Source organism: Lipotes vexillifer, unplaced genomic scaffold (assembly GCF_000442215.2).
Source record: "Lipotes vexillifer unplaced genomic scaffold, Lipotes_vexillifer_v1.1 scaffold472, whole genome shotgun sequence".
Lineage (NCBI taxonomy): Eukaryota > Metazoa > Chordata > Mammalia > Artiodactyla > Lipotidae > Lipotes > Lipotes vexillifer.
This window is the reverse complement of record NW_006797698.1, coordinates 2,970,834-2,982,073: the sequence shown is the minus strand read 5'-3', so window position 1 is coordinate 2,982,073 and position 11,240 is coordinate 2,970,834. Positions and strand designations below refer to the sequence as shown.

At 46.1% G+C, this 11,240-nt stretch overlaps 1 protein-coding gene across 1 annotated transcript in view; it reads left to right on the top strand.

Annotated features, from left to right (window-relative positions):
* Window positions 1-10,924: 10,924 nt before the first annotated feature.
* ZNF282 (zinc finger protein 282) overlaps window positions 10,925-11,240 on the top strand; it is a 23,635-nt gene continuing 23,319 nt past the window's right edge. Inside the window, exon 1 of the mRNA XM_007469880.1 lies at window positions 10,925-11,209. Coding sequence (XP_007469942.1) covers window positions 11,045-11,209 — 165 coding nt within the window. The 5' untranslated portion in view covers window positions 10,925-11,044. The remainder of the gene's footprint in view (window positions 11,210-11,240) is intronic.

Genomic DNA, 11,240 nt, shown 5'->3' with positions numbered 1-11,240 from the left:
AGCAGGAAAGGTCACAGCACTTTCCAGAAGCATTACAGAGTTTTGGAAAGTGCCAATGGACTGTCACCTTTCACTTCCTCAGTAGTGAGATGATAGTTAAAATGCCGCTTTCTTGAGCCAGCAGAGTGTCTGTTCACCGCCCCCCAACCCCCGGCGATGGGCAGATTGAGGGACTTCCTAGGCCCCTGAGAGCTAAGCACCAGGCGTGGATGAGGACAGCCTCTTCCTGCTGGCTTTGCTTCTGGGGACCTTGGCTACCGTGTGTTCTTTTGTCAGGGTCAGTCAGTCACCTGGGAGCATCTGAGCCTGGTCCCATTCCCAAGTGGCTTTGCAGTTGGGCCACTTTCCCTTTACAGATCTCAGATTTTCATCTGCAAAATGAGGCTGGTGAAAGGAAAAAAAGTGAACCTTTAGAATTAAAAAAAAAAAATTTTTGTACATTCCTTCTGCCAAAATCCTATCTCTATCTCTGGCTTTTATCCAGGCAAAGCAAAATAAGACAGCAAAATCAAAGCAGCGACATTCTTGCTGAAACTTGGCTGAAATCAGTTTGATTTGTTGTTTTACTCTTGCTTGGAGACTGAGGTAGAAGACAGAGAATGCAGAAGTCCTAAGTCTTGGGCAGAAAAGTTGTTTGTACCTGTACTCTCCTGTTTCCCCTGAATCTTCCTGAGATGGCTGTGACAGGGTCCGCGAGTATTTAGACAAGACACTTTCTTGATGAAATGATAAGGGAAGGACCCATTTTTTCCCTTATCACCCAGCCCAAACCTCACCCTGCCTAGTTATGTGTAACTACACTAGGAAAAAAGTGTCACCCCAGCTAGCTTTGCTCCTGGGAATGCTCTGTCTGAACATGCTGCTCTTTAGGATAATCACATTTATAGAACCTCTGTGACATTCTCAACACCAAGCATCATGGGAGGCCTAAGAAATGTGTATGAGACCTATTCCACTGTCACAACTTATAGTCTAAAGGCAAGGGTATGGGACAAACCAAGAGAGATGATAAACAGAGCCCTGGCATATGGGATTAAGAGTTTTCTAGCTAGAATCTGGACCCATACCATGGGAAATTGGGGGGTTCTGGGGGTCCCAAAACCAGGGTTCCAGCTTTACTGGTGACCCACTAGGAATGTGAGTGTGAGATCCAGCTCTGGTTTGTATCCTGATCTTCCTAATGAAAAGAAGAGTCAGATCTCTATGTGGTGAGAGGTCCCTTTTCTGAACAGATGGATTTGAGCACTCGCCAGGGCTTGCTAGAGAAGGCACTCCTACACTAGGTGTGATGACGGATGAGATGGAAATTCTTCTTTACTCAGAGGTTTACTGAGGACACAGAGCTTATTAATGAAAGAGACCTGTGGATTAAAATGCTGCAGATAGGTCCCCCAGTCCCTTTTGCAAGGAACTGTAGCCAGCAGGGGCCCACACTTTGGCAAGAAGTGAACAGAGTTCAAATACCAGTGAGGCAAGAGCCGTGAAGCTGAATGAAAGGGAATGGGCAGCATCATGCCAGAAAGATGGAAGTAGATGTTATCCAGTCCTCAGCCCTTGAACAAACTTGGGGTTCAGCTACTGTACATTCTGGTCTCCTTTCCCTCCACCAGTCCTCTACCAGGTAGAACTCCAGGCCAGCTCTTAATTCGAGTTTGTTTGCTTAAGATTCAAAAGTGGATAAGTAAAATAGACCAGTGGAAAAGATAAGTCCAACAGAGAGGTTCCAGTGTGTGGAGAAACGTGGTCCATCAAGGGCTCCTGAGACAAACCATACACTTAACAGTAACTGAGGATTGGTCTTCCTGACCAGACACAGTGAGAAAGAGGAAAACCTAGAAACGTGCTCTTCATCAGTCTGCCCGCTGGGCTGGGAAGTCTACTATCACATAAATAGGCACCATCTCCTTGGAGTGGATCCAGCTGTTGACTGTAACCAGATTCACTCTTTGCTTACTAGATTTTTCATTATCACCGTAAGATGAACCCCTGGCTCAGCCACAGATGTGAACATAAATGGAGTTGATTGCCCAGAAAGTGAAAGAAGACTGATCTTTTCTGCTGGATACTTGTTACTGGAACACCATGGCTGGGCTCTAGCTACTTTACGTAACTTCCCAGCAGTGCTTTACATAACTTCCCTCATCATTAGTAACAGTCTGTGGACTTTCTGTTGGGGGACTCTGCTGGGCTTCTTTTTGGAACATTTTAAAATATTTGGGTGTCCATGCCTATCTCAACCAGGACCAGACCTTATGGCTTACTAGGGAGTAATAAACGTTCACTGTCTCAGTTGGCAACGGTCTTGTTGATAAAATAGGGCCCGAGTTCCTTTATCTGTTCATTCCGAATGGGATGGAGAACCCAAATTTCTGCTCAGATTTCCTCTTGAGGAGGGGCCGGGCATGCTGTCCCACAGCCACATCCCACATTGTAGCTTCTTAGACAATAAAAAGCATCCTCCTCAGCTGTCTGAGGGCTGCTGAGGAGCGATGAGGAAAAGCAAGTCTCCCCGAAAGGTTCTCACAGAGCAGGGACTCTGTTATCATCAGAGATATGTTCTTTCTGTGTGCTCGGTGGACACCTTTGACCCTGTTCCCTTCACTCGACAAAGGAAGCAGTCTTCTCTCAGGGTTTTACACAGAGGACATTTTTGACTTGGGAAGTGTCAGGCTCTTACAAGCAAAAGATCCTCAAGTTAGGGAAAATTGGTGGGAGATGGGAGTAGGGAGTGCTTGGGCCTTGTAAGGACATGTCATGTGGGTTAGTACAGCTTAATGGCTTAAAGCAGGGACTAGATTCAGACCTAGATTCAAGTCCTGACATCATAAGAAGTAACATAACATATTATTTAGCCATCCTAAGCCTAGTTTCCTTATCTATAAAATAGAATGGTGCTATGTCTTGGAGGTGTCAGGGTTTGGGGGGAACCTGTGAAAGTGCTTAGCATAGGGCCTGGCACACGGAGGTGTCAGGGGGCAGCCATCAGGAAAGGTGCAGGCCCAACCAGCGAGGGGCAAGTGCAGATAACTGAGGTCACTCTGCAAAAGCACGTGATTGCTTGATGACATAGCTTTTGCCTTCCATCTTTTGCTTCCATTTAGCCTGTTCGTTTACTCTGTCTTTTCTGTATCTCCTGGCTCCCAAAAGTTTGTGTGTGCCATGACACCAGGTGGTTCTGATTCTCTTGACTTTTCTTAGTTCACATTCTAACATGTGGGATCTGGCCCAGCTCCTCTTTCTGTACCAGGTCGCAGAAGTCTCCATCCAACCCTTGGACTGGCTGCCCTTGGGTTACATGCTCATCTTGGTTCAGTCAGCTGTAGTCAGGAGGGAAGGTCCCAGATCCCAGGATCTGTGGGCCTGGTAGACTGACTTGGGAATGGGCAAATGGTGGCACAGTGGGGCATTTCTAGTACTGCGAAGAGAGGAAAGACTGTTTCACCTGTATCAGGCTTGCTTGAAAGGCTTCTACTTCATAGCACATCCTAGACCAGAGCTCATGGGCCCTGCGTAAAGGACCTGGAAGGTGCTGTTTCTGTATCTTGCAAAAGAAGTAATTTGTTACCTTCTAGGGTGTTATTCCTCCTTTCTGTCCCAGCTCCACTTTCTTTTAAAATATGTAACTCTGGCCATAATTCTATTTATACACACATACACAACGACTTCTGTCAGCTTGGTCCAATTGCCTCTTCAAAACATAATTCCACCCCTTAAGACCAACCGTCCACTGAAGAATGCAGAGAGATACAGTCAAATCAGAGAGGCCTCAAAAGTACTGTGCTGCAATGCTCTTAAAATTGCCAGGTTACATTTCAAATAAAATATTTGGTAAAACCTCATTGGGCTACGTGGCTTTGTGTCTGCTATTAGCAAAGCCAGTATTTACTGTAAAATCTTGAAGCTGGTCTAAAAATTAAGCTTCCCAAGAACTGGGGCCATGTCTTATTTTGTATTCCTTCTGGTGCCACTTGCTGTCAGGGATATGGATGCTTGATGAATGATCGTGCAGTGGGAAGACCACCTGCGAAGGGATTACAAACAATTCTGGTTGTAGCTTAACATTCTCTACCTGCTTGGTACAGAGCAAGCCACTTAGACTGTGTAGATCTCATTTTCCTAATTCTAATGGGCAGATTGAACAAGGTGGTAGTAGAAGGTTCCTTCCAACTCTAAAATCATAGAATTTAAGATTTTACTTCCTGGTCCTGTTTTCCTTGTCTGGTTTCTCCCCAGGTTCTGCCCTATTGATTCCTTGACACAGCAGAACCAACACCTTGGAGGGGTATGCGTTATTACAGATTAATGAGTCTCATTCTAACCATATTATGATTACTCCAAAACCACACAAACTGACAAAATTCTAGCAAAACTAAAATTTCATTTTAATACACAGTATGTGTTTGACTGCACTTTTTTTTTTTTTTTTTTTTTTTTTATTTTGTTTATAAAGCACTTGCTTGTAGTGATTCTGTAATTCCTGAAAGGCAAGAAGCAAATAATTATGAAGAAAGACCTTCATGGCAGAATTCTAGCTGAGTCCCTTTTCCTATACAAGCAATTATACAAAATGCTTAATTAACTGTTGTCTATGCATGAGACAGTCTTGTCAAAATCAAGGATCCTCAAAGGAACAAAAAGAGTCTTCCCTCATGAGCAGCACCATTGATATAGGATCTTTCCTAGCTTTTTTTTTTTTTTTTTTTCCCTTGCGTTACGCGGGCCTCTCACTGTTGTGGACTCTCCCATTTGCGGAGCACAGGCTCCGGACGCGCAGGCCCAGCGGCCATGGCTCACGGGCCCAGCCGCTCCGCGGCACGTGGGATCCTCCCGAAACGGGGCACGAACCCGCGTCTCCCGCATCGGCAGGCGGACTCTCAAGCACTGCGCCACCAGGGAAGCCCTGACTGCACTTTTAAGCATAGGAAGACACACCAAAGTAATAGTTGTTCTAGGGTGCTGGGGTCATTCAGTGGTTACTTTTTCCTGTATATTTTGTGTAATGTAAAACATTTTGTATACAGCACTTCTAATGCTTTTATAAGAATAAGGATTATCATAATGAAAAAGGTCCTGGAAAGGAAGTCAGGGAGTCTCTTGCTTTGGTTTTCTCACTCGCAGTGTGAGGCTAGTATACACTTTACCAAGTTTACCTAAGGTGTGGTGAGGCTCAAATGAGGGAAGGTCTTAAAAAGTGCTTTGAAATATACTGCAAGCCTAAGAAGAAAGTGTTGATGTAGTAGGTGCAGGAGAATTACTTGTTGATCAGTTAAACAGTTTCCTGGATGTTACTTAAATGATGCTTCTTTTCAGTCAAGACTGGGCAGTGGCTGTTTCTTCACTTCCAGTTTGCTTGCCTGTGCTGGGGGGAAGCTAGCCTGAGACTGCAATTTGGGAAGCAGTGAGAGAACAGAAGTACGTGTGGGCAGAGACTGAAAAAAAGTTTGATGCAGAAAATATCAGGGTGACATATATAATGTGACCTATATAATGTGCTGACTTCTATCAGCAACTCAGGCGAGATAACCAGTTTTATGTATATGAGGAATTATAACAAATTGGAAAGGCAGGCACATTCCTGGAGAGATTGGTTTAAACAGAATTCAAAATTAAGGATGTATGTAAAGCTATGTACATCAAATCAGTTCTTGGCTTTGAGGTTATAGTTTTAAAAAAATTATACAAGAAAAACAATATCTGCAAGCCAACCTCAATGAGTAAACAGCAGAATAAAACAATGAATAAGAATAGTTAAGTCAATCATTTTTTATTATTAGTCAGTAAGAAATAATTTGGGATGTTTATGCCCCCAGGGAGATTTGTGGGGCTGAGACAAGGATCTGAGGAACAGCAGGGAGCCCTTCTTATGCTACTTTGTTCTTGGCCGGTCATTACAATAACCTGGGGAGCTAAAAAAAATATTTATGTCAGGGCTCACCCTGGCATGATTTGATTCATCTGGGATGGGGCCTAGATGTTTTTTTTTTTTTTTTTTTTTTTTTTTTTTTTTTTTTTTGCGGTACGCGGGCCTGTCACTGTTGTGGCCTCTCCCGTTGCGGAGCACAGGCTCCGGACGTGCAGGCCCAGCAGCCATGGCTCACGGGCCCAGCCCCTCCGCGGCATATGGGATCTTCCCAGACCGGGGCACGAACCCACGTCCCCTGCATCGGCAGGCGGACTCTCAACCACTGCGCCACCAGGGAAGCCCAGATGATTTTTGGGGTTTTTTTTGATGTTTTGTTTTTTAAAGTTCCCCCAAGTGATTCTAAAGTGCCTGCAAGTTTAGAAGATCATAGAAAGAGAAAGTGAATTATTGGACTGGAAATGACCAGTTAGCCTGCTTTCCCAGAACAGGGAGCTGTGGATTGAACATGAAAAAAAGGATTTTTGAATCCACAATAGGAAGTCATAATTTGATTCTAGAGGCAGGACTCGGAAGGAAATAAGGCTATGGGAATGGTGGTTGAAAAAGTTCTGACCGATCTCACTAGTTAAGTTAGGAGCTCCAGAGGCAGCATTCATTTCAGCTGTGCCCACTGCAGGCTCTGTACAGAGATCTGGTATGGACAGGATGCTGCACGAGCACAGGTGGGAACAGTACCAGTGCCTGCACCGCCGTCCTCCCTAACCTCCATCGTGGTGAGGCCAGCACCTCTGTGTAAGAGCAGTTTGCTGAAGAACCGAAAGGGACTGTGGTGACGTCATTACCAGCTCAGATTTAACAATAATACACGGTTCTAATACCTTATTTGTTGCTTTTAGAAAAACCAGTATTATTCTGCATGAGCACTAGACTATTTTGAATGAATTTTGACCATTTTTAATAATCAGCCCAGGGACTTCCCTGGCGGTCCAGTGGTTAAGACTTCGCCTTCCAATGCAGGGCATGCGGGTTCGATCCCTGGTCGGGGAGCTAAGATCCCACATTCCTCGCGGCCAAAAACCAAAACATAAAGCAGAAACAGTATTGTAACAAATTCAGTAAAGACTTTAAAAATGGTCCACATCAAACAAACGAAAGAAAACCCCAAAACAAACAAACAAAACAAAAAATATATATATAGTCACCCCACACTTAAATGTTGAAGGGTTGCCCACTGAGAAGATTCGAGAGGATGTACTGCAGTTATCACCAACATAAAACATGTCTTCTGCATAAAGGATTTCTGAGCCCTGGTGCCTGTGTTTAGGACTGTCGAGTAGCTTACTCAGTCACCAAGCCGTCACATATCAAGGAAAGTGCCATAGAGTCATGAAGAACTGAAGAGAACTTCACTCATCTACTGTGTCGAGACTTGCAAAGAAAGTGATGGAATGCCTATTTGAAGTGGGCTGAGAATAAATTCAAGAGGGGGCTTCCCTGGTGGCGCAGTGGTTGAGAGTCCGCCTGCCGATGCAGGGGACACGGGTTCGTGCCCCGGTCTGGGAGGATCCCACATGCCGTGGAGCGTCTGGGCCCGTGAGCCATGGCCGCGGAGCCTGTGCGCGTCCGGATCCTGTGCTCTGCAAGGGGAGAGGCCACAACAGTGAGAGGCCCATGTTCCCCAAAAAAAAAAAAAAAAAAAAAAAAACAGAAAAAAAAGAGGGAAAAAGTAGTATTTTCTCCAAACTTTGCATAGGTATAAAGCAGAAATTTTCAGAAGTCACTGAGAAAGAGAGGGAGAGGGAGAGAGGGAAAAAAAACCCTTGTGTGTGTGTGTGTGTGTGTGTGTGTGTGTGTGTGTGTGTGTGTGTTTGGGCAATTAAGTTTGAATTAAAATGTTGGCAGAAGGTGGCTCTGAAAAAGGCAAGGATATTGAAAGCTCATTAGCAAGAGCAAATTGACCTTAAAACTGTATAATACAAAATATCTGACTGTGTTCCCCACATTAACACTTTCTGCCTCTTCTAAGTAGTCCTGGAGCTTTATCACCCTACCCCCAGCGACCCTCCCCTTCACACAGTCTTGCCTCTGGTTTTTAGTTATACTTAGGATGTCAATGACTCTGAAACCTAAGGTGTTATCCTTCCTTGGAGGTTGGCATAAAGCATCCTAAAGTGAAGATAGGAAGTTGTAACCATGGACATGTCAGTGGGTGAGGAGAGCTTGAGGATTACATTGCAGTCCTTAAGCCTGCTTTCTAAACTAAGCAAGGAGCAACACTGAGGTAGAAGTGCAGATCACTTAGCTAAGCGTGAGTCTAGAGGGTTTCTTCCTCAAATAAAGCTTGTAGTTGTTGAAAGGACACGGAGTGCACAGGGAACACCAGGAATTAGGGAGTGGCAGACACGTGTGTTAGCACTCCCCAGAGAAACAGAACCAAAAGGATATATAGAGATATATAAGAGGAGATTTATCAGAGGAATTAACTCATGCAATTATGGAGGCCAAGAAGTCCTATGATCTGCCAGCTGCAGGCTGGAAAACCAGGAAAGCAGTGGTGTAATTCATTCCGAGTCCAAAGCCCCAAAACCAGGAGCACCGATGTCCAAGGGCAGAAGGCGATGGCTGTGACAGCTCAAAGGAGGAGCAAATTTGCTCTCCCTCTGCTCTTTTGTTCTACTCTGGCCCTCAGTGGATTGGATGATGCCCATCCACACTGGTGAGGGCATCTTCTCTGATCAGTCTTGGATTAAATGCTAATTTCTTCTGGAAACGCCCTCACAGACACCCAGAAATAACATTTTCCCAGCTCTCTGGGCATCTCTTGGCTCAGTCAAGTTCATGCATAAAATCAACCATCACAACACATAAATGTTCTGGCATTTCTGAGTGCCCTCTCCTTTGGCCTCTCCTATATCCTTTAGTCCAATACCCTGTCCTGAGCAGAAGCTATCTAATTCCTAGGTGAGGAGATGAGAAGCAGCCCATTCCCACCTGAGAGACTGAGGGCCCAGCCCCGGGTCCTTCCCCTACAAGAAATGTTTATTAACAATGATACTTGACATGTAGAATCCACTTCATCCAGTTGCTCACTCTGCTCCTCAGAAAGTTAGATAACTGCCTCATAGTTACTCAGTAACTCACAGAAAGAAGTCTGAGGACTGGACACCTCTCCCAGTGAGGGTCTCTCCCACCCTCGCATCTCTCAGCCCCATCAGCCCATTGGTCACTGGAGTCCATGGTCCATGGACAGCAGCCCCCTCCTCGTGCCCTTCTTGTTTTCCTTCTGGGAAGTGTCCCCCAATCCCCCCATTCACCATGCATCTGCTGTATCCACTACTGGTTTCTGTGACCTGTGGTGGCTAGGGTTGGCAGTTATAAGATAATGCTAGTACCACGAAGCCTGTGCATTTAAATCCTGTTTGAGTTGAGTAGCTTTGCTCAGACCTCATGACAGTGAACTGAACTCTGGCTGCCAGGGGTGAAAGTACGGTGGCTCTGTGTGTGCAAAATTCACCCTCTGTGAAGGAGAAACGTAAAGTGGATATACTGTGTGGTATCTTATTGCGTAAAAAGAGAAATAGTTATAAGTAGTTTAATGCTTAGGAAGGGAAGTAATTTTAACTACTTTATATTGAAAAGATAACTTAAACCCTTGGGACTAACCTAGCTTACCTTCCACCTCTAGGAACGAGGGAAGATGTTAATGATGTATAGGTCAGAATGTGTGCTCCGAAATGTCTCATTGGTGGAAATGAGTTTACTTGGAGCTTTTCGGAGCTTTTACTTGCCAGTTTCCTCTAATAATAGTGACATGATATTTACAATTGGGGGCAGCCTATGGCCAAGGAACAGAGGGAAGAAAATCACTGACTTCTGGGAACATAACCTTTGCTAACGTGTAAGCTCCTTGAGAATAGTATTAAGTCTGTGAGATACTCATTCTTTATCCTGGAAGTATGCCTAGCAGAGAAAGTACTTGATAACTGTCCTTCTGAGTACGGTGCATGTCTCACTTGGACCAATAATGCCCTTTCATATACTAAATGCAGTGGAACAAAAGAGTACTAGTCTGGGGTGTCTCTCTGGAAGGTCTGCCTCTACACAGGGCCATAATCAGCCTTGGAGATCTCTGTCTTAACAAATAGGGACTAGTCATTTAGGAAGACAGAGTAGACACTATTTTGAGGATAATTACAAGGACTTACCTTTTGGAGGTAATTACCTTTGTTGAGTGCCTATAAGCACTGTTCTCATTTGATTTGTAACTGTGGAATAGACATTATTTTCTTCATTTATATATGAAGAGACCAAGTGAAGCTCAGAGAAGTGAAATTGCTCACAGTTACAGCTAATGAGTGGTGATTTTGGAATTTAAACTCAGGTATATCAAACTGCAAAGCCCACCCGCTGCCCAAGCAGCAGCTGGCACATAGTAGGTGCTCAGTAAATATTTGTGGAATGAGTTTTCCCCTTCCCATTTCTTCTCCATCAGCCTATCTTGTCCTCTCCCCCGCTCCTCCTCTGACTTGGCCTGACGTTTCAAAGTGATGTTGACTTACATTTAAAGGTTCTGGAAGAGGCTGCTGTTAAAATGCAGTGAGTGCACCTTACCTGGGAGGAAGAGTGTGGCCCTCTTCTGACACAGACCAGGTCACTTCTCTGTCACCAAGGCCAATGCAAAGGGCCTGGAGTTGATGCAGGTAAATTTGGATTGAGAAGCGGGACAGTGGGGAGGTGAAGGCTGCAAAGGAGCGAGGCAAGAGGAAAGGCCAGAACAAAGAGTCTGGAGACAACTGCCCATTTTTCAAAAGGGTCAGGTCCTTTGGGATGGGATGCCCAATAAATATTAGCCGAATTAACAGAAATCCAGCCCCAGGGCCCGCCTGCCTTGTTGGGGACTCTAGGACAGGCAGGTATGAGATGCATACCCGCGCAGGGTCACTTTGGGGGCGGCGGTGGCCCCCTGGCCCCGGAGCGGCCCCGTTGGTCCCCGCAGGCGGGCAGGAGCTCGGAGGCCATTGGCTGGCGCGCGGGCGGCGGAGGGGCGGGGAGCGCCGCCGAAGGGGACTGTTTGCTCCTACGGGCTGTAGATGGAGCTGTCCGGCCCCGGCGAGGGGGAAGGCGCCTGGAGAACGTTCTTCTTCTCCCTGGCCGGCCCGAGCGGGGAACAGCGCTCCCAGGATGCAGTTTGTGTCAACACGGCCGCAGCCTCAGCAGCTGGGCATCCAGGGCCTGGGGCTGGACAGCGGGAGCTGGAGTTGGGCGCAGGCTCTGCCCCCGGAGGAGGTCTGCCACCAAGAGCCGGCGCTGCGCGGGGAAATGGCCGAGGGAATGCCGCCCATGCAGGTGGGTGCACCCCCGCCGGCGCCATGGCCGC